Raw genomic sequence first — 24,539 nt, forward strand, 5'->3', positions numbered from 1 at the left:
TCTGTGTGTGTGTGTCTACTCACCAGGTACCATGCCAGTGAGGGAGGGGGTGGAGTAGCTGCCCTGTCCAGTAGGAGGAACATGAGGAGGGTAGCCCGGCAGAGTGGTGCTGGCTAGGTCTCGACCTGTCATTACACACACACACACACACACACACACATGCTGTCATCAATACACTAGTACCACTACTGCTATCAATATTATCATCAGTGTCTGCTGTTACTGCCATCGTAATGTATCTCCTACCTCTATTCTGTTAGTTAGTCCTGCTTGCTATTTTCACATTATTTAATAGTGCACATAATCAGTTAATTGATGGCTACGACTAACAATTATTTTCATTGTAATTCATTTCAGTTTAGGTGAATTTTTGCCATTTTTGCTTAAAAAGTGATTTAAATGAATAGCTGATTAGTCAAATTCTTGCTATTGTTGCTGTTGTTTTTCGGTCGATCAGCTTATTGCTTAATTGGCTAATTATTGCAGCACCGAGTTAATGTTGTACATCATTGGATTAAAGTGATTTCTTTTCCTTAATTAATATGTGCTAAAAAAAAGGGAAGAGTGCATTGCTTTTCTTCACTGTGCTGTGTTTCAGGTGTTATATTTGACTCTTACCATTATGTGTTATTTTGACAGAATTATAATATTTGTACAACTATAAAACAGGGTTTAAACATTTGTGTATCACTGTCAGATTGACTGTCATAAATATGGAGGTCATGGTGACATGGAAGCCATGAAAACTCTGAACTCTGAACTCTACTCTGCAGGATCATTCCTGAAAAATACTTGCAGAAGCACATTCATAATGTCCCTTTTTCTTTTGTTTCTTTTCTCCTTGTTTTCTATCCACTGACAGATATTTTCCACCCACTGACGTGTATTAATTTACCAACTCCCCTTCTCTCGTTACCACCGTCTCCCCCCTCCTTCCTCTGTCTGTCACTTGGTGAATTGGATATATAACTGCATTAGACTACATGACAGTGTGTCGGCCCAAATCATTTCTCTATGTTTGCACGCAGTAGACATTGGGAGTGCGTGGAGACGGAGCCCTCCATTCATCATCATCATATACACACACAACCAAACGCACATGCATCGACAGTCTCCTCCTCCCCCCTGGACACACACATTTATCATCATCATAAACAGCTCAGATGCTAACACCATCAATCCCATTCACTTCCCCTCCACTTAACCACCACTAACTAACTGAGAGGAGGGAGGAGGAGGAGATGGGAAAATAGAGAGGAGGGCATAAAAGACAAAGAGAAGAGAAAGATGTGGGTGTGAAACTAAACAGAGGAGGGAAGCTAACGATGAAGACTGGAGATGTGAGGTCAAAGTGAAGTTTGTTTTTCAAACATGAAATTCCCTGTTTAGAATGCAGATTACGGGTTAGCCGTGCTGGTGGTCATTTAGTAAGGCTATTTATCCATCTGGATTGTTTTGATGTGAGTTGTAGAGTTTTGGACCAATATCTGCCTTGTGTTGAATATTGATGAATGGAACTAGATGGAACTATACCAACAGAGAAAAAAAACATTTGAATGTGTGAGTGAATGTGAATGTGTCCAGAAATAACTCAATCATGACCTGGTTAGTCAAGATAATCAACAATCTTTGTGAGCACTTTCACGCAGCAACTATTTTCTCTCTGTGTCACTGTGCAGAAGGAAGAGTAAGTCTACTCACAAGCGACAGGCTAGCTAACTGAGTGTAGTTAGTTAGCCTGCCTTTTCTTTACAAACTGACATCTCCACAGCTGATATCTCCAGAACTCGGCAACTTACATCAGAACAATCAAGGTGAATAAATAGAACTGCAATTAAGAGAAGAAATATGTATTTTTGTTTTGGGGGTGAACCGGCCCTTTAATTGATCCCAGTTATTACAAGTCATCATATTGGGAAATATCCATCCAAAACTTGTTGAGATAGTTCACTCAAAACCAGAAATGCCAACCTACTGGTGGCACTAGGGGTGAAGCCAGATGATTGTCAAAGTCATTAGGATGTATCCTTTCGGGGAAAAGATACATGACCGACCAACACTGGCATCCTTTCAGCTGTCATACTTTAATATGGAGGCCAAAAATCAAATTCAAGGGATCCTCATCAAAAATGCTTGTAAATGTTTTGACAAATTACTATTCATTGCTGTCAGTTTTTTAAAATTTGTAAATATGATTTTTTTGGTCAGTCCCAAAGATATGTTATCAGTCAGCTTTTAAAAAACTGGGAGCAGAAGTAGGAGAAGAAACGAAATAATGGTTGAAGAAGTGGTTGATATGAAGAAAGGGAGGAAAGCAAAGAAAAACATGTGGTTACTAACCAACTGAGGCTCCGATGTCTCATCCTCTCATATTTCTGTCCTCTTCACTTAATATTTGCCTCTTCCTCCTCCTTCCCTCCCTCCTCGTGTTTCTCTTGCACAGATCCTCTCTCTATACTCCAACCTCCTCTGTCCCTCTCCGCCTCCTCTCTCCTGTCTCAGTGTAGTAAAGTTTTTCTCGGTGTTTGACGCGACAGCGAGGCATTAGTGCAGACGGGCTACTCATCCGCTCAGGGTCAGTGCACAGGGCAAGGAGGAGAGGGAGGAGAGGGTGGAAGAGAGAAGAGATGGACTCTCCACAGCCCAACTTAGAGGGGGCAGACAGGGCCAGATCCTCTGAGGTGTGTGTGTGTGTGTTTGTGCAGACAGTGTATCTGTGCATACGTATGCCAGCGGTGTTGATGTATCTGTTCTCCAAAGCTTTGCCGTAGAGGTCAACGAACAAGTACAAGTCTCCTCCATGCTCGATTGCTGGCTACAGATGAACACGCATCCACTGCCTCTCTTTCTCTTTTACTGTCTCCCTATCCAACTCCTCCACATCAAACAGCCATCAGAGCAACATATGTCAAACCTGGAGGGAATAGAGGGCGCATGGTGTGTCCCTTTGCACTCCAGTGGACAAACGAAAATGCCCTACAGATTTGGAAAGGCCTCAGAAAGGAAAATTGAATGTGTAAATGTTGCTCTACGGCATGTGTCCAGAGTATCAACACTTCAAGGATGCAATAACATTGCGTCAAACACACAGACGTCTGATCCCCTAGAGGGAGCTCTATTCTGAGAGAGAAGACAGGCAAGAAACTGCATGCATAATATTCAGCAGGCGTGTGTGTGTGTGTGTGTGTATGTGTGTGAATATGAATGTGTGTTTGCATGCATAAGCAGAAATGGAAATTTTTATCTCTCTCTTGCTCTCTTTTTCTCTGTGTCTCTGTCTCTGTCTCTCTCTCTCTCTCTCGACTCGAGCAGGTAATATTCCTCAGTGGTTTCAAAGGGCAAAAAAGACCACTTTCCCAGATATCCCAAATTCCCAGCTCTATGATTTCCCTCATTACAGATGGGAACGTCAAAACCTTGTCCAAGTGGTCCCTGGTCTATCCTTAATTAACCGCCTCTCCCGGCACCCCTAAATGGAGACAGAGGATGAGCTGAGGCTCTCATTTTTCCTCAATCCTTCCACCTTTCTTTTCATCCTTTCCTCTGAGCTTCCCACCTCTCCTGAGATCCAAAGCCCTGAGCTCTTTAAACAGGATCACTTAGAGTCCATATAGCTTCCTTCACTGCTGAGCTGGACTTAAAAGGCATTTGGCTCGCTATATTTGAAATACGAATTACTGTATCTTTTATGAGTAATGCTGAGGTCAGAACTGCACTCTGGTTGATGTCCTTGATGTGTTTTTTTGCTCTGTCATATGGAATTAGTTGTAATCACAGAGCCAGAGCGATTTATCACATCAGTCCCAATAGATAAAAAAAGATGTTTTCCCGTTCAATCAGCTCTAACTTCTTATTACTTTGCCAAATAATGAATTTAATGAATATCTGACTTTCCATCTTTTTATGATTGGTTGTTTTTAATGCGCCAAGTGAAGCCTATTTTACTGCTGGATTTATTTTTGAATTGGATTGATTTCATTTATTTGCCAAAAAATGAATTTAAATTTACAGGTACTCAGTATGACACTGACGTCTCTTACTACTCCGCAAAATAAAAAAAGGCCTCAAAATAGCATTAGAACTGTTAAAGGTAGTGCATGCACATAGAACCAAAGTTGTCTCTTTAGATACAGATAACAAAAGTCTCTTTCAAGGTACTGATAAGCTGGATGTCTTTCTTACCTGGAACGAGTGAATAGGACTGTGGACCGGACACACTGGCTCCTAACTCGGCTCCTGTACCAGGATTGGCCAAGGTGTTCTTCATCTCGTCCAGTCCACCACTTAGTGAGGCCATGGCCGAATAATCAGATGTCTGCAGAGAGGCGAGAGAGAAAGAACAAACAACAACATGAATATACTGTAATGCTGCATGTTGCTTACAGCTGTAATCAATTTGTTTGTTAGATCCTGCTGCACTTCCAACATGCTGCTTCCTCATAGCAAAGAGCAATGAAGCTTTAGTATGAATACACATGTGCACGCGCGCACACACACACACACACACAGACATACAGAAACAAACCTACAGCTGAGAGTTTATTGATCTGTTTACAAAGACAGGGATTTACTGTACAGCCAAGTCCAACAGTCTATAACCACAGGATCAGCTTGCTCTTTCTCTTCATCTCTCCTCTCTCTCTCTTTCTGCCTCTCTCTCTCTCTCTCTCTCTCTCTCACACACACACACACACACACACACATATACACGTGCGCGCCCAGTGGCATCGCATAGACCATAGCTATCGCCTAAAGCCTTTTGTCTCCCCAGGTACCAACAACAATAACAGCTGTGATCATCTCAACACATATACACACAGTTTCCCAGTGCTCTTAATCCACACACACACACACACATCCTGCACAAGCAAAGACATATAGAGAAGAGAAGACTGAAGTGACAAAGCAATATCTGGATGTTGTTGGTTTTTATTCACTGTGCAGCAGCTCTCTTGAGAATCTTGGATCTAAGACCCTGAAGCTGCAGTGCTAATAAAAAAAATGTCAAAAAGAAATGAAAGTCACCATATTACAGTGACTTACTCACATGTAAAATATGTATATTTTTCAGAATATGCATGTTTTTCATCATACAATTAAAATTTGGAGGATGTGACCTCAAGGCAATTATTTCAAATTGTAACAGAAACCTTCAATACGATAAACATCCAAACATTAAATAGAAGATAGATGAAAACTTTTACAACAAGTTTTATATATATATATATATATATCTTGGATCTCTAATCAAAAATAAAATATCTTGAGACAGACTCTATAATAACCTTGCGCATGCTCAGTCTCCGTCTCAGACAGATAGATGGATAATGGAAACTGTCCCCTCACCTCTGTCTGACCCTTACACCGAGCCATGAACCATCCATCCTCATCTCTCTGCTAGTGTGTGTGTGTATGTGTGTGTGTGGTGATTTAGACTGATGACATCGACACTGATGACCAACTATATATAGATTAACCACCAATTCTTAGGCCTGCGACACTCATGATGGACAAATAACCGCGCATGTGTGTGTGTTTTTGTGTGTTTTTCTACATTTGTATGTATAACTCCATATAGAAAGGGGAAAACATAGGAATTAACATCCCCTTAATTTGTGCAAAAAGAACCCCAAAAAAGCTCAGATTAGCATAGATTCAGGTGAAGTATGACACTTTTTAAGTGTCTCAACTAAATCACAGCCAAACTGCTCTTAATGTGTGTGATTCTCACACTAAAGATAGAAATTACAAATTATTTTGCTCAGTTGAATTGTTTTTGTTCCATTTAATTTCAGTAAGTCACAGCAGTAAGTGACTGCATCACTGTAGCTTTTATTGTTATATCTTTTATGTATTATAAACCTGCAATGAAATGGATCCACTCCTCTTTTTTCTACTGCTGACCTGTGTGTGTGTGTGTGTGTGTGTGTGTGTGTGTGTGTACACTAATGACAGCAATCAGAATTTCCTTTAGGTGTTGAGGTGAGAGTTTTGCACTGACCCTTTTAATACCTCTGCATCTGTGTGTGTGTATGTATGTGTGTAGGTGTGTGTTTGTGCTCACTGACCTCTTAAACACCCCTGTGCTCGTCAACACACAACACAACCACTGGACTGTGACCTGCCAAATAAGAGCTTACCCAGTACACTACACACACATTTCTCCCTCTCTCTCTCTCTCTCTTTACACTTCAGACACATTTTTAAGCCCTCTTTTCTTTCAACACTCCCCTCTGCCCTCCAACACACACACACACACACACACACATCACACCTGTAGTTTTTTTCACCAATTCATTCATTCACACACACACACACACACACACACACACACACACACACACACACACACACACACACACACCTCCTCCCTCTTGGCCACTCTCTGTCTTATTATAATGGTGTCTAATGTGTCCATGTATCCATGTAGATGGGGCCCGGGCAGCAACAGCAGCAGAGAAGAAGGGGTCTGCCGTGGTAATTGGCCATGATGAAGTTTGGCCAGTGGGGTGACAGGCCCGCTAAGGAAGATGGATCATTCTCATTCAGCCCCGTAAATGTTGTCAATTCCACCGCTCATACAGCGCCATCAGCCCTCATCAAAGAGGAGGGACGCAGCTGCCAGGCCATGGAGGGGTTGGGGTTTTGGGGGTGGAGGGGGTGGTGGTGGTGGTGGGGAGTTGTACAGGGCAGGATGGAGGGTCCAAAGAAAAGGCGGCGGGGGGATCTAGACCTGGGGCGTGAACGCCATAGGCGGAACGAAGGATGAGAGCAGGTATGCAGTTTTAAAAGATGGGAGAGATGAGAAAGAGATAACAGCGAGACCTGGATGCATGTAAGATATGTGGAAAGAAGGGAGCTGATGGAAAACAGAGAACAATGTGCAAAGCGTGGCAGCAAAGAAAGCATGGTCCTTCTGATAAATGACAAAGCCACGTTCAAACTAACGTGAGCCCTGCTACTGCTGCTGTGACAAAGTACAGTAATATTAGTGGTAATAATGTCCTATTTTAGATTAGAATGACTTTTTGTAGAAACTACATATTTGTTCTGCAAAGATACCATGAATGCATGATTTGTGTCATTTTTATAAGTAATTGATCCTCACATTAGTATAAAAATATCAATGTGTGAATCACGTGCTAGCCCGTGTTTTGTTCCAGGATTGACAATACAGAAATCAAGTCATTGGCTGATTGGCTCATTGGCTGATTGTTATTCTCCGCTTCCTCATGCTACCCTTTCAGTCTCAAACCGGTTCTAAACTAACTACTTACATCTTAATGATAGAGAAAGACTTCATATCTGAATATTCCTGTATCTTTACAGTATGTGGCTGTTACTGTTTTTTTCTTTCTCACTCACTCCCTCACTTACGCACAGCAGGTTGGTCTACTGACTCAGATATGGGAAGGTAATGGTTTGGTTCAAGTTTCACATCAATAACAGATGAGCTCTAATCGGCCTTCTGACACTCACAGACACACACACACGCGCAAACCTGTGCACACACACACGCACACACTGGCCTTGTTGGTTTGCACCATTTGCATAATAGTATTTTGCTTTTTCCTCCATTCCCCAAATAGCCCCTGATTTCTCCATCTCTCTTTCTCTCTCTCTCTGTTCACATTGTCTCGTGTACTCCTGATGGAAAAAGGCTTGACTATAAACAAATACAATTCCCTCAGAGGCCCACAAACTGAGACAGGGATTGTGGGGAAGGAATTCATCTGCGCTCAAACTGAGCGTGGCAGCAGTGGGGAGGGTATTCATTTCCTGACGAGCCAGATGGACCTCAACTCTGGGGAGAGACTTCCCACAAGTTCATACATTTTGAATGAAAAAATTGGTCTGGCATTACTATGAATGATTTATTGATTTAAATTTTGAAATTAAAGATTAACGTAAACATTGTTTTGTTGGTTAGTGCCAATTTTGTTTTGTTTCAGTGTAGAACAAGTCACAGAGCTGAAAGGATTTTATTTGTAACCATGCTGTAAATATATCTCATGATAAAACTAAACCAATAATGAATTCTGCTGACAATCTTACTAACAAATATTGTTTTAAAGGCCACTGTCTGACTGTGCATTCAGACAGAACACAATGCAAAGTTTAGGGTGGCGCATTTGCAAACAAACTCAATGGAAAGACAGAAATTACCCGCGGTTGGTGCAAATGGAGGTCAAGACGCACCTGTGTGAGTCGAAATGTTTCATTTTCAGCTAAAACTTTTAACTTGACTCAGGGCTTTATGAACATGCTCCATAAACGTACAGAAATATATTAAACAGAAGAGAGCATGGAGTAAAATACACACTCCCATTCACGTGGTTGGTATATCCATTGTTAGCTAACTTACAGCTAAGATCTGCACATTGGCTGTATGGGATGAATCAGTACAGACCGTACAAATGATCCAGTAGGTTGACTTTGTGCTTTCAGTCTGACACTTTGATGTAGTAATTTATTCCTCTACGTCATTAAAACTCAGTAAGCCACAGGGTTGCACTGGCTGACATGTTGCCCGCACAAATTCGTTTGTTTTCTGGCATATCCAGATTGTATTCAGTTTGATTTGGGAAAGGCTGGACAGCAAAGCAACACATGAAGTATGATTTTTTTAAAATCAGATCTACACAACATTTGGTCTGAAACAAGATTCCCATCGGTTCTTCTACAGGTGTGTTTTACATGTCACTCGCCACATGACAAGCAATGAAATAAACTGTTCTCACTGTGACTTGTGACTTGATAGCGTAACAGTTGATTGGAGGGCAGTTTCATTTGGTAACATTTGTAGCTGGTAAACACTACAGTGTTTACCACAAAACCAACAGTTTTTTTTTATAAAATAAATTATTTATTTGTGACTTTTTAAAAAACATTTTCACTTTCTGTTAGAACAAACTAACTAAAATGTCTGGTGTGATCTTTTTGTTGTATATATATATATATATATATATATCTCAAAGTAGTAATGATGTTTTTATCAACAATGACAATGAATGGACAGGAGTAAAGGGTGTAGCAAAATTTTTAGCAGTTACAAGCAGTACTAGTATGCATTATGAGCCTGTCAGCCTCTTTGAGCATCCTTGAAAAGAGATCACCTTTGACCTCTCTACTTCTTTTTAAGGTTTTTGGATGGAGAGAATGACGCAGATGTTTCTCTTTTTCTTTATATAGCCCAGTGAAGCCAGACTGGTTAATGCTGGGTTGGGGATTTGGACCTGGAACAGCCTGGATGGGTGGGGGCTCCATCAGCTCTGCTGATTTATCACCTGGGTAATAGGAAGTGATTGAAGGGAAATTCAAATGAACTGTCTCTGACAGGCACACATGCAGACACACATATGAGCACGCACACACAAATTAATAGTGGGACTTAATAGACTACAGAGAGAGGGGGAACAAGAGTAGGAGAGGGAGATGAGATAAAAGGAGGGCTTGTTAGGGAGGAAAGATAAAGAAAAGGTCTGAGACAAACAGGATAGGAAAGTAACTACTAGTGACGGATGAAATAAGATTTGCTTGTGGGGAACGTGAGCAATTTTACTTTTTTAATCTATTCCAGTGGGATGAAGGAAGAAGAAATAATGAACAAGGCTCGTGTTTCAGTGCAAGAAAAAAGAACGATAACGAGCAGCTTGAAATAACTGCTGAAATTACAGTGTATTAGAATACCATTGTGATATACTGTTGGTAGATGAAACTGAGCCACTCGTACCTCTGTTTCTCTCTTGCTAACACTTAGTCCTTTTTTCTTAGCTGTACAAATGCATGCAAGCACACTGCATCAAAGGCACCCCTCCATGCTGCAAGGCACCACCATGAACAGCAGGGCCAAACAGATATCAGACATCTTTTAGGAATGTCAGTCACAACACAGCATGACCCTCCTTGACCATAACCCCACCAGCAGCACCTCACACACCCATTAACGCACACACACACACAGACAGACACCTCAGCCCACATACCAGAGAGGCTGAGCTGTAGCTGTCAGTGTGTCAGTGTTGCGGGGCATGACTGTCAATCATTCCCTCTGAGAAATGCAGGCCCGGAAAAGGGGGGGTGGTCAACAGACAGGATGAGAGAAAGGAGCGGAGGTAGAGGGACAGATAGTGATGTAGATTTGTGTGTGTGTGTGTGTGTGTGTGTGTGTGTGTGTGTGCGTGCGTGCGTGTATATGTATGTGTGAGAGAGAGAGAGAGAGAGAGAATGTGTGTGTGCACCTCCTTTGTAATCACAATGCAGCTCCAGTTTGACCCCAGGATGACCTGTGGTTTAAAGCTCCTATCCCAGACCCAAGTGGCTTGGCCAGACTCAGAGAGGATACTGACCTATGAATCACGGGTATTATAGTCTTGAGTCGTAGTCTATAGAGCTACTAGAGCCAATCCCTGTCGACCTCTCGCCCTGTGCCACTCCATTCCCCATGTCGGTCAGAGGGAAGTGAATGGCTAAAAGCCAAAACTTTGCCCTGTAGGTCTAAGGCTGTAGCCTACATGTGACTCCATATACTATGACTCCTTTAGTGTGTATTTGTCCTTTTGCCCTTGACACTGACTGAATAAATAAACCTGAAGTAGGGACATCTTTAAAGGTTGTGAAAACTAACGTGTCATTTTGAGACGTTGGCAAATACTTCCTTAATAACAACCAAAGAGCTACAGATTAGAGGGTATCTGAGAGAAGCTAAAGAGAATACAAATGCTAGCTTGTTGCTGTTTTGTTATTCAGTGTACTACTTACACCTGTCTATTCCACTCAGATTTACATTAACTTACTCGTGGGGAAAGGGCTGGAGGTCAATTTAGATTCAACATGAAGACACACAGACACACCCTTTCTCACTCTTGTTTTTTTTTTCATCTTTTTCTCTAACATGCAAACAACACACTGTGAGAAGGTGAGCACCCTCCTTCTCACGGTCTCCCACGAGGGACGCGTTTTGATGGCCTGCGAGGCAGCGTCGAACACTTAAAATTAAAAAGACGTTTCGGACTTTGTAACGCATATACGCGCTGACGCGTGTGTGCGCACACACACACACACACACACACACACTCCCAAGCACACGGAGAAATGGACTCTATCGTCAGTTTATGTATATGCAAATGCTTGGTGACATGTTTGGCGTGGCGTACGCCATGGACGCTTCGGCGCTGAAAGTTCAGCCCGCTGCGTCGCTCACCTTCCACAACCACAACTCACCCGTGTTAGTTTTCTCCCCGGTTTAGCATCCAGGCGTGTGGTGAGGTACCCACTACTCGTCCACCTCTTCATTTCAGTTTGTAAAGACTCTGGTTTTTCATACACTCATAATCACCTGCACTCCCGGTCCGACTCCACTGCTCCTCTGCGGAAGCGCGCGCCGCTGCAGGGGCGGACTTTATTGGGCCCAGGGCAAGGGGGCACGGCCCATTGCACTCAGGGGGTTTTTATTTTTCTATGGTATTGGCTATGTGGTGTTTGTATAAAATTATTGTGTGGTGTGTACATATTTGGTGTGTGGGTAAATTAACTTGTGCATTATTTATTTGTTTGTATCCATTTATTATGATTATAGTATTGTATGGACCATTATGTTTATTGGTAATCCCCTCAATAATGGTTTGGACCATTTGGGCTCTACAAGCAGCCCTATTTAAAGGAGCCTCATTTTGCACTTGTTGTTCCTTGGGAGAACTACTATGTGCTGTTGTGAGAGTTGGTTATCGGTGTTCAGTTCCTGTATTATTCCTGCCTTTTGTCTGCCTGTGAAAACCTTGTGTTCTGGGAGAATAAACGGATTTTTCCTGGCACCTGACGCTTTGCTGCCTCCTATTCTCAACCTCTTCTGCCTGAATCCGGTCTTGCCGAGATCCCGTTATTCGGGGAGACCACTCTGGTCCCTCACATTTGGTGGCAGCGGTGGGATCTGTGGCCATCGGAGAAGCTGGAAAGAAGAGTTGGAATGAGAGGTCGAGCAGGGAAGCGAGGCCGTGGGGCGCAAGACAGCCGAACTGGGGTGAGCATGGATTTCCCCATCCAGACCCCAGTGGACACAGAGGAGGAAGAAGAGGTGCAGACAGACGGTGAGGTCGGGGCCCAGGCGTCGGGCGGAGAACAGCCCAGTGAGTGTGACCTAGCCACCCTGCATCGGCTCCTGGTCAGGAACCTTCGAGCCCAGGAGAGGGAGGCATCGAAGCAGGAACAGAGATGGAGGGGTGTCCAGCTCCAGCTGAATCAACTCAGGGAAGATGTTGATGCTGACCGTAGACGTCCACCTCCAGCACCACCTATGCATCAGCCAGGGGGTCTCCATTCCCCACTGGGTGACGTACCAGCAGTAGCTCCAGCAGCACCAGTATCTCCAGCAGCAGCAGGACCAGCTCCTGCACCAAGGGCCTGGTCCAGTGCGGCGATCCCCAGATTTGAGGAGGGGGATGACATCGAACAATACCTGACCACATTTGAGCGGCTAGCTATGGCTTACCGCTGGCCAAGAGAGGACTGGGCGGTGATCCTGGTGCCCTACCTCTCTGGCAAGGCACGTAGTGCGTATGTGGCAATGGACATAAACCATGCTATGAACTATGATCGTGTGAAGGAGGCCATCCTAAACAAATATGAGATCAACGAGGAGGTGTACCGGAGGAGGTTCCGTGAACCAGACGTCAGGCCGGGAGAAACGCCTCGGGAGCTGTACACCCGCCTCAAAGATCTCATCAACAAGTGGATTCGGCCGGCAACAAAGACGATTGACGAGGTGATGGAAACCCTTGTCTTGGAGCAGTTCCTGCGGACCCTGAACCCCGACATCAGAGTATGGGTGAAGGAACACAATCCGCAGGATGGTCAGAGGGCAGCAGAACTGGTAGAGAACTTCATGGCAGCTCGGCGGGGCCACAAGACCTTCCGGATGGAGCCACCACCAAGACCAGCAGCTCGAGGTAGGTCTGAGGGGTTTGGTCATGGGAGTGGTTCAAAGATTAGTGAGCCCAGTAGACAGCCTGTCCGAAGTTCGTTGCCCACAGTTAGGTCCAGAGAGACCCGGGAACAGAAACCTACTGCAACGGTGGTTTGCTATCACTGCCATCAAGAGGGCCACATTAAGCCTGAATGTCCAAACAGGAAGCCCAAGCACTCCAGCCATTGCTGTGTCCCGAGACGGGAAGAGGGTGACACAGGGTTGGTGGGGAGGCTTCAGACTGAACCAGTTGTGGTTAATGGGAAGAGGGTTATTGCCCTGTTGGACACTGCAAGCACCCAGACATTAGTGCAGCCCCGCGTAGTAGAAAAGAGAGACTATTTGCCGGAGGGAAAACTGAGAGTCTCTTGTGTAAATGGGGATGAGCATGAGTACCCGGTAGCTGAAATCTACCTGGAGGTCAGAGGCCAGACTTACCAAATGACGGTGGGGGTGGTTGAGAGACTGAGCCATTCTGTGGTCATCGGCCAAGACCTCCCTGTCCTGCCTGAGCTAGTGCAAACAAGCCGACCCATCAGCATGGTAGTGACGAGGGCCCAGAGCCGGGCACATGGTCCTGAAGAGCCTGCTGATGAGCCTGAGTCCACTAGCCTGTCAGAGCTGCCATTTGCCGAGGAGGACATCACTCCTCCTGCCAGAGTGAAATGCAGGAAGACCCGCAGGCAGCGCAGACAGGATAGGTTAGTGGGGACATTACAGAAATCTGAGGAGCTACCAGTTAACCAACCAGATGATGAGTGGGTGAAGGTAGAAGATAATTTTGAGCAGCTGCAGAGAGAGGATCCCACTCTGCAGAAAGCTTTCGAGAAGGTCACCCACATTGATGATGTCCCGACCGAAGTCCCTTCTGCTTTGTCCGGGGAAAGATATGTTTTAAGAGACGGAAGATTATATCACCAGCCAGGGGAAGGCAGGACTGAGCAGTTAGTGGTTCCCAAACAGCTCAGGGAACAGGTGCTGGCTATGGGTCACAAAATCCCTTGGGCAGGTCATCTGAGCAACACCAAGAGCCATGAGAGGGTTGCAGCCAGGTTTTATTGGCCAGGGCTCTACGGCGACGTCTTAAATTATTGTAAGACCTGTCCGGATTGCCAGTTGACCAGTTGCAGAAAGACTAGCCCTTATCCACTTCAGCCACTTCCTGTCATCGAGGTGCCTTTTACCCGTATTGCCATGGACATTGTAGGTCCCCTGGAGAGAACACAGACAGGCTACCGGTACATTCTGGTAGTCTGTGACTATGCTACCCGTTACCCAGAGGCCTTCCCTCTGCGCAGGGTAACAGCTCGCCCCATAGCACAGGCATTGTTGCAACTCTTTTCCAGGGTGGGCATCCCACAGGAAGTCCTTACGGACCAGGGCACGGCTTTCCTGTCAAAGACCATGAAACAGGTTTATAGTTTGCTGGGTATTAAGGGCATTAGGACCACTCCATACCACCCTCAGTCCGATGGCCTGGTAGAGCGTTACAATCAGACGCTTAAGAGCATGTTGAGGAAGTTTGTGGCAGCCAATGGGAAAGACTGGGACCGCTGGCTGCCCTTCTTACTTTTTGCTTACCGTGAGGTCCCCCAGGCCTCCACGGGTTTTTCACCCTTTGAGCTGCTTTATGGCCGACAGGTTCGTGGTCCCTTGGACGTCCTGAGAGAGGCCTGGGAGGGACCCAGGTCTCCCAAGACTCACAGCATCTTGGCTCATGTACTGAAGATGAGAGACAAGATGGAGGAGATGGCAGAGCTGGTACGAGCAAACCTGGGGCAGGCCCAGACTCACCAGAAGTCCTGGTACGACAAGGCAGCCAGGCAGAGGAGTCTCCAACCAGGACAGAAGGTTCTGCTTCTTCTGCCCACCACTGAGAACAAGCTGCTTGCCAGGTGGCAGGGGCCGTACAAGGTGGTGCGGAAGATGGGTCCAGCCACCTACGAGATTGATCTTCCGGAGAAAAGAAAACCCAAACAAACTTTTCATATTAATCTCCTGAAGGAGTGGCATGAGAGGCAACCGGAGTTGCAACTCAGTATGCTGGCAGTGGCAGAGGGGGAGGAGAGTCCTGAGCAGTTCTTCCCCATCAGCCAGCAGTCAACCACCCTGGACCTGTCGCACCTGACTCCTCAGCAGCAGAGAGGGATGGAAGCGGTCATCCCTGCAGGTCTCTTCCAAGAGAGACCGGGCTTCACGTCAGTGGTCGAGCATTCTATCCCCCTCAAAGACTCAACTCCGGTGCGGCAGCGGATGTACCGGGTCCCTGAGCGTCTCCTGCCATGCCTCAAGGCGGAGGTGGAGGAGATGCTGGCCTTGGGGGTGATCGAGAAATCGTCTAGTGAGTGGAGCAACCCAGTAGTGCTGGTGCCCAAGAAAGATGGCACCATGCGCTTTTGTATCGACTTTCGAAAAGTGAACGCACAGTCCCACTTTGATGCTTACCCTATGCCGAGGCTGGAAGACTTAATTGAACGCCTGGGTAAAGCATCATTTATCACCACCTTGGACTTGTGCAAAGGGTACTGGCAAGTACCCCTGACTAAGGAGGCCAGGCCCTACACAGCCTTTCGTACCCCTCAGGGGCTGTTTCAGTTCCAGGTAATGCCCTTTGGTCTGCAGGGGGCACCGGCCACTTTTCAGAGACTGATGGACATTGTGTTGGCTGGTACCGACTCTTTTGCCGCAGCCTACCTAGATGACATTGTGGTGTACAGTGCAACCTGGGAGGACCACCTCTGTCATCTAGGTGAGGTGTTTCAGCGCATCCAGAAGGCGGGCTTGACCATCCACCCACAGAAGTGTGCCCTGGCGAAGGAGGAGGTACGGTACCTTGGCCATGTTCTGGGCCGAGGGGTGATTCGGCCGCAGAGAGAGAAGGTTCAGGCGGTACTGGACTGCCCACGGCCCCAGACCAAGAAGGATGTCCGGTCGTTCCTGGGCCTAGTGGGGTGGTACCGCCGGTTTGTGCCGGACTTTGCACGGCGAGCGGCACCATTGTCAGACTTGACCCGGAAGTCGGGATCCTCCAAGGTCCAGTGGGGGGAGAAGCAAGAGCAGGCGTTCCTGGACCTGAAAGAGGCGCTCTGCAAAGACCCAGTGCTCCAGAGTCCTGATTTTGGACAACACTTCACTGTCCAGACTGATGCCTCCGGTGTTGGTCTTGGGGCAGTGCTGCTCCAAGGAGAGGGTGACAACAAGAAGCCTGTGGCCTACATCAGTCGCAAACTGTTTCCTCGAGAGACCAGGTATGCAACGGTTGAGCTTGAGTGTTTGGCAGTGAAGTGGGCTCTGGACACTTTAAAATATTACCTCCTAGGTAGAGACTTTTCTTTGGAGACTGACCACCGCGCCTTGCAGTGGTTGGGCCGCATGAAGGACTCCAATGCTCGTATCACCCGCTGGTTCTTGGCATTGCAGCCGTATCGTTTTACGGTGCAGTACCGGGCGGGAAAGGAGAATACCGTGGCAGACTTCTTGTCTCGCCACCCAGTTGGCGAGACTCCAGAGGGGTAGGGAAATGTGAGAAGGTGAGCACCCTCCTTCTCACGGTCTCCCACGAGGGACGCGTTTTGATGGCCTGCGAGGCAGCGTCGAACACTTAAAATTAAAAAGACGTTTCGGACTTTGTAACGCATATACGCGCTGACGCGTGTGTGCGCACACACACACACACACACACACACACTCCCAAGCACACGGAGAAATGGACTCTATCGTCAGTTTATGTATATGCAAATGCTTGGTGACATGTTTGGCGTGGCGTACGCCATGGACGCTTCGGCGCTGAAAGTTCAGCCCGCTGCGTCGCTCACCTTCCACAACCACAACTCACCCGTGTTAGTTTTCTCCCCGGTTTAGCATCCAGGCGTGTGGTGAGGTACCCACTACTCGTCCACCTCTTCATTTCAGTTTGTAAAGACTCTGGTTTTTCATACACTCATAATCACCTGCACTCCCGGTCCGACTCCACTGCTCCTCTGCGGAAGCGCGCGCCGCTGCAGGGGCGGACTTTATTGGGCCCAGGGCAAGGGGGCACGGCCCATTGCACTCAGGGGGTTTTTATTTTTCTATGGTATTGGCTATGTGGTGTTTGTATAAAATTATTGTGTGGTGTGTACATATTTGGTGTGTGGGTAAATTAACTTGTGCATTATTTATTTGTTTGTATCCATTTATTATGATTATAGTATTGTATGGACCATTATGTTTATTGGTAATCCCCTCAATAATGGTTTGGACCATTTGGGCTCTACAAGCAGCCCTATTTAAAGGAGCCTCATTTTGCACTTGTTGTTCCTTGGGAGAACTACTATGTGCTGTTGTGAGAGTTGGTTATCGGTGTTCAGTTCCTGTATTATTCCTGCCTTTTGTCTGCCTGTGAAAACCTTGTGTTCTGGGAGAATAAACGGATTTTTCCTGGCACCTGACGCTTTGCTGCCTCCTATTCTCAACCTCTTCTGCCTGAATCCGGTCTTGCCGAGATCCCGTTATTCGGGGAGACCACTCAACATGAAGACACACAGACACACCCTTTCTCACTCTTGTTTTTTTTTTCATCTTTTTCTCTAACATGCAAACAACACACACATATGCAGCTCATTCCCAAGATGCATCAGCATGCAGGCAGTCAGTCCTGGAGCAGCAGGAAGTGAGGTCATAATGTGAGCCAGGTCAATATGCTCATTAACCCCTGCAGTGTATCTAGATTATAGGAACATCAATAGGCCAAGCCCGACTGGGTCTCCCTATCAGATCACTAACTCACTGCAGTCTGTCAGGCTAACATAGAAACAAGGCTTGATGCTGACACTGAGAGGGAGAAATAAATAAATAAATAAATAAATAAAAGAAGCAAGAAAAATCAGGATGAAGGCCCTGATTTTGTGATGCTTTGGAGATGTATTTAAATTGGCATTTCATGATGCAGTCTAATACTTTCTTCAGGATTGACATGGCATGGCAAGGCATAGCAGGCAGGACGGGCTTTTAGCTCAAAGCACAGACAAGCATTTCATCTAGCAGCAAAGATGAAAGGAAGGGCATCGGCGAAGGATGCAAGTTTGTCTTAATAAGTAAGTTAAGTTGCTTTTCACCCCATAACCTTAAGGCCACCAAAGTTTTTATGAAAATCAGTATAAACAACATATTTGTAGATCAAACAAACAAACTTGTGTATCTCCTGACGAATAATCAGCTCACCAAGCTGACTGCCACCTGCGAAAACTAATCTTCGAAAATATCCGTCAGTATAGTTTCACTGTAGTTCTGTAGATGTATTAAGCATGTGTTCAGCACCTCTGGCCAGAGACATTTTTCAGAGGGATGGCCAGGCTTAGACCACTCTATACTTTGGGCTGGCACAGAAATATGTCTTAGAAGCACAACAGTAGATAAAATCGAATAATATTAGATTCATTTGGAGAACATTATAGTCCAGAGTAAAATGAAACTAATCAATAGCAAAAACTGTGTGTGATGCTGAATTAGCCAGGTTATAGACTATGGTGGCCATGGCTGCCACTGGCCACCCCTTGACTTTGCCTCTGCCCCTGTCAGTCTCGCTCATCAGTTTATAACATAAACTTTTCTCCTGCAGTACTTTTCATTAGAGAAGCCTACAGTGTGACAGGTTGACCCTTGACCTGCTCCCAAAGTCAGCTTCAGCCCAGAGCCTGCATGGTGCCACGCCCTTACCTTGCCAGTGTCAGGGCTCACATAGAGGTCAGAGCTGGATTGGATTGGACAGGGTGGCTGTTTGTCAAACAGACGGTCCAATACCTCGATCTGCTGCGGCGAGAACAGCTCCCCTCTCATCTGCTTCCTGAATATGTCCCGCCCACTGTGACCATGCCCGTTGGCCAGTGGTGACTCCTGCAAACCTAAACACAGAAAGAAAGGAGAAAGGAGTGAGGTTAGAGGGGTTGTGAACTGAGGACATTTAATAAGTAGGAGTTAGGAGTAAGAGAGCGAAAGGGGAAACCAAAGAGGTATAAGGGGGAGATGAAGAAGGTGATTGTGAGGCAGGGAATCTTCACACAAATGGGCACAGAGATTATAGAGCAACAAAGGGAGGAGCGCAGGAGTGATTTGATAAAATACCTCACTGAGAGAGGTTTGAGTCAAGTTTGGACTCAAATGAACCCCATTGAGCTGATTTGGGATCGAGTGACTTCATAGATTGTGTAGACTTAGAGAAAATGCAATACAAATGCAATCCATTACCAAACACACGCTGTCTATCCTTCTTGTTCTCTCAAAGGTACACTCTCGCCTCTCATAAATACACACTACTTGTCGTTTCAACCATACACACACAGACACACAAATATATATTGCTGTGGTATCAGTATTAGACTGTGAGCTCTCGTATCCTGCAGTTATTGCAAGGCTGAGGGACTGAACGAGACAATTATAAGAACTCTGAAGAGTCGCGGTCCACAAATGATTAGAAAGAGTGAACGAGGGAAAAAGATAAAGAGAAAAAGGGGATGAGGGTGAAAATCCCCCACTATAGAGCCAATTCATTGCTCCAAACCTCTCCTGAGAGCCTATTTTAGTCCTGGGGGTCACTGTGTATTTGGTGTGTGTGTGTGTGTGTCCAGTGGCGGGGAGTGATATGACAGACAGGTGGAGATGGGAAGGGGCTTCAAATATATATATATATATTTTTCCATTTGGACTGAAAATACAGATCCATTTGCAGCAGACTGTGATCCTAAAGTAAAAACAAGGCGTGATATAGCAAGAAAGAAAGAAAGAAAGAAAGACAGAAAGATGGTCGTTATTGTCTTACCCTGCCTTAACCTTACAAGACTATTCAACTGTTTCAGTATTGTACTGCTACATATGAAGGATCACAGTGGCAGCAGTAACAGATAAGCTGTCTTTTATTTCAGTGCATTCTTTTTCTCTGTCAAAACACATACACATACATTAACCACAATGCGACTTCTTGCTAGCAGCAGCTAATGTTTCCTCCAACTGCCAGCCTCAAGCAGGGGTGAGCAGGAGGCTGCAGAAGTCTGATAAAATCACTTCTTCCTGACTCCGTTTTCGAACTTCCAGTCTTCAGCCTGAACCTACGCTGACTCAAGTGACATCGCTTGAGGACATTTCACACAGCACAAAATGCTTTGTTGTATTTTTTTTTTTTTTTATGCAGCAGTACTCTAAAACATCTGTACAAAGACTAAACCACTTTATGTGGAGCTCATAAGTACATTGCTTGTGCTGCGCTCCCATATCTTAGCATTTACCTTGGTTTGTGCACTCTTATTACATAGGAATGTCAACCAAAAGTATGAAAATCATACCCAAACAATAATATCAACAAGAATATTGTTTTGAATGGCAGATTAGTGCATATGACCATATGCTTATCTACAATTCAAACCCTATTTTGTCAGTTTAGTGGCAACCTGAAAACTGAATAAAATAAATCTAGAACTGACACATTTGCACAAGGATTGTTTTTCAGTTTCAGTTTCAGTTTCAGGAGTTCTGGTAAACCTCGAATGATGTGACAGTACAAAAAAAAAAAAAAAAAAAAAAAAAAATCCCCTCACACTCACATACTGCATAACTCACACAACCTCGCCTCACCTTTTCAGTACACAAAACCTCTTTCACCCACTCTCTCGCAAACACACTGCTCGAACATAATCTCTCTTTCTCTACTATAGTCACACACACACGCACACACACTCAAATACAGATGCTGGGAGCAGTGTGAGTGTATGGTGCAGGTCTCTGGTGACAGACCAATCAGGGGGGAGATAAAGCCAGTATGATGCTTTAGCCTGGTAACCCACGGCGACCCATTTAATCCCACTGGCCAGTCCCCATGATGGAATTCAATTGATCAATCATGTAGCTCTGATGGCACCATTTCAGCCAGCTTATTGCTTTCTGCTTTCTCTCTGTCACACACACACACACACACACACACACACACACACACTGAAAGACTGATCCGAGCCTATCACAACAGAGCACCCACAAAGGACCAGAAAAAGACAGAACGAAGGTGATGACAGAACCTACTGTAATCCAGCTGTAAAAACAAAGCAATTTATGATAATCAATAATGTCCATTCATCTGAATGAACGTGTGTGTGTGTGTGTGTGTGTGTGTGGGTGGGTGGATGGGTGGGTAACTTGATATCCGGCTGGTCTCATTGTATCCATGGATGGGTAAAGAAACTCATTGCCGTGACGGGTTAAATCCCATTCACTGTCGGATCCACACACACGCACACGCACGCACACATACAGACACACACTCACAGCTGCCTCTATCTCTGTGAGTCAGTCTCAGAAGGGAAGCGCTTCTCTTCCCTCTTTTTCAGAGCAGAACAAAACAAACAATGAGCCCTTATTGTTCTCTCCTTTCTGCCTTTTTCCTCTCTCTTCCACCTTCTCTCTCTCTCTCTCTCTCACCCTCTCTCTCACTTGCTCTATCACTCTCTCTCCCTCTCTCTCTCTCTCTCTCCATCACCATCTCCCTTGGACTCAGCCTGTCTTTGCCATTTATTCAACAACCCAGGAACATTTGAATTATTAAATCCAAATGCCTCTGAGAGTTAGATGAATTGTCACCTGTTTGTGTGTGAGTGTGTGAGTGTGTATGGGCTTGTGTTTGTGTCTGTCTGTCTATCTGCGGGGAGTAGGACGCCACCAGTGTGCATGTTTTTGCACTTGACATAGATGACATAGATTATCATCCTGATAGGGCAGGGGTCGTAAGGCTGACCTCACAACAGCATGCAGCAGTGGAGAGACAGACAGATAGACAGACAGACACAGAGCCAGAGAGTGTGCCCCATCTAAACTCCAGAGATCAAAGTTTTAGGGGGCAGGAGTCAGTGAGAGGAACTCAGGGTGAAGGGCGGAGCTCCCCTCCCTCTTCTACACCATCCTCCATCTTTTTCTTACTCCCAGCGTCTTTTATCTGGTAAGCTGCTGCATGTCACAGTGGATGAACAAGGGGGTGAGAGGTCATCTTGGCGTCCTGGGTAAATGCCATTGATAATATTTCTTCTTTGTGCAAAACAGAGACATTTTAGCAAGTATTAAAGATGCTGTTTTTTTTCCTCAAAATGTACTGAGATTACTTTTCTCCAAAAGAAAGAAACATTCCCTGTTTCTACTGGACCACCTGCCCTGAACACATGCATGTGCAAAGGCAACCGCACACACACACACACACACACACACACACACACAGAGAGAGAGAGAGAGAGAGAGAGAGACCCTCTGTGTGTAAGAGAATAGGTTAAGATACAATAGTCCCCTTTTGGCCCCACAAGTCAAGTTCTTCCATTCACTCCCATTCATCTACATTTTGCCCCCGGTCACCCCCCACTTCCCCTCGTTTTTGCTGGGGGCACAGGTCACCACAGGGCTTTAACCCCACACACACACATACACACACACACTCCTTCTGCCGACACACAAACACACGCACGCAGACACACCCATGGCATGATCCCGTGTTCCCTTCACTTGCACAGATGCCATTTCTATTCTATTGCTACAATATGAAATGATCAATTTCATATCACAATAAGAAAAACACCCCTGAAGCTTGCTTATGGGCACTACAGCAAGGTGTTTGCTATGAAGATCTGATATGAACATGCCTTGATCCTTTAGATGAATGTTATTTTCATCCAGTGGACTGACAAAGGCTTCATGCAGAAACACGTCACTCCTTTGGTTCAGAGTAAAGCTGGGCACCAAATGATTCCTCATCCTGAGTTTGTTTTGGCTTTTCTTTTTAATCAGGCTCTGAAAAGCTTTTCTTCGCCTATGGAAGTCAGGGTCTGATGAACTGAGGTACATGAAAACACCAAGGTTCCCGGTGACTGTCTCGTGACTGCAAATGCTATTCACCTGTACTGATATCACGACACTGTCCGCAAGCGAAGGCTGGGTGTTTGTTGGCCTTCTGTGTGCGTGTGACTTGTGTATGTTTATGTCTTTTTCCCCTCTGTGGACAAATGTTTGTGCCGACAAGCATATGGGTGTGAGTGTGCGTGAGAAGCTTGCATTACTGTGTATCTGTGTATGTGTTTGTCTGTCCATGTCAGTGCATGCTGTTCCCCCTGTCGCCCCTTGCTGTGTGTGTGTGTCATTATCCAGCGGGGGCTGCTCTAATGGAAGCTGTGATTAGCAATGCTGTTAATTAGACCACAGAGCCAACCGCGCAGACCTCTGCCACAGAAACACTGCAGATAAAGCGTGAAGGCTGAGCAACACCATGCTCGAATGGTGCTTTCTGGACGCTTCAGTGAAACACTGTGATACAATAGTTTTTAATATGAATTATAACACACAAGGTCCAGTCAAAGTAAGACAACAGACAGACCGCACATGTAGCACATGGCATAGCACGTCATGCACATAAAGAACAAAGTGAAACAATAACGCTGCTAATTAGATTACAGAGCTTCTTCTTCAACTACAGACTCAACCACAGTCTTTGTCCCAGACATCAGTGCACACATAATATAATGTGACATATTTGTGTAATTATGGGTGAATCACATTGTGCTTGTCAATGAAATATGTCTTTATAAGGAAAGTAGAGCCCTGATGCCTTTTGACTTGGCATAACTGGAAAATCACAGAGGTAACTAATGATGCCACGTCAGTGAATCTGCAGGAATCAGTAAAATGGAGCCATCATGAGTGTTTTTAGTTGCACCTGTATTTTTCAAACTATAAAAAGTCAAAATATCTACTGTAAAAGGAACAGGTGTAGGTCAGTGTTGAGCATGACATTCGATGAAGTGCTCTGATCTATTTAAAGAGATGTCACTACAGTCAGGTTTCCATCCAAATTTTAAACAAATATGAAAATGAGTGTTTCCTTTCACTTCTGTTATGTGAATCTTGGGAGTTGGGGACATAAGGATTAACAGCTGCTGGAAGTTGAAGAAGAGAGTGCAACAAGATGATACAATTGAAAGAGTGTCAGAAAAAAAGGTGCAAAGCAATGGAGTAAACATGATGGAAATGTGGCATTTATGTTTGGTTCATTAATTAATTAATTAATTAACTTGAAGAAGGCTTCAGTGTCCTAATGGGTTCACACAAATCAAATTTTAACCCTTGCACAATTTTTTCATCTCTTCAATAAAGCAGAAGCTTCGGTGAGAAGTCATATGCTTTATGTGCGTCATGATTTATTCCCTAAGTCTGTTTCTTCTGCGCTCGATTTTCTAATTGATACACCATGTTTTCCATCAAAACATTTTTGCAATATTTAAACTTTTTATGGAATTATTGGCGAGTCCACATTTTTATTCAAATTACAAATTCATAATTAGAGAGAAAGGTCTGTGTGTGTGTGTGTGTGTGTGTGTGTGTGTGTGCGTGTGGCAGGTCTGAAGCCTTTGTGCTCTGCTGATGGATAAGTGGGCCGTATCCGAGCATATCAGAATGCTCAAGGTGCACCTGGGATTCATCCTGGAACCTGCTAGAATGTTTTGGAAATTCATCAGCAGTAGGAAAAAGATACTCTATCTGTGTGTGCATGTGTGTGTGTGTGTCTGCGTGTTAGAGAACGAGT

At 45.2% G+C, this 24,539-nt stretch overlaps 1 protein-coding gene across 3 annotated transcripts in view; it reads right to left on the bottom strand.

The window, feature by feature from the left end:
• pax5 (paired box 5) overlaps positions 1 to 24,539 on the bottom strand; it is a 61,149-nt gene that overhangs the window by 12,264 nt on the left and 24,346 nt on the right. For 2 of the 3 annotated variants that reach the window (XM_046413331.1, XM_046413339.1), the window contains exons 6-8: positions 18,659 to 18,843; positions 4,183 to 4,315; positions 24 to 125 (exon numbers count right to left, since the gene is read on the bottom strand). In XM_046413331.1, the coding sequence (XP_046269287.1) occupies positions 24 to 125; positions 4,183 to 4,315; positions 18,659 to 18,843 (420 nt within the window). The remainder of the gene's footprint in view (positions 1 to 23; positions 126 to 4,182; positions 4,316 to 18,658; positions 18,844 to 24,539) is intronic. The other variant, XM_046413344.1, reaches the window with a different exon arrangement.

This window comes from Scatophagus argus, chromosome 2, assembly GCF_020382885.2.
Source record: "Scatophagus argus isolate fScaArg1 chromosome 2, fScaArg1.pri, whole genome shotgun sequence".
Taxonomy (NCBI): domain Eukaryota; kingdom Metazoa; phylum Chordata; class Actinopteri; family Scatophagidae; genus Scatophagus; species Scatophagus argus.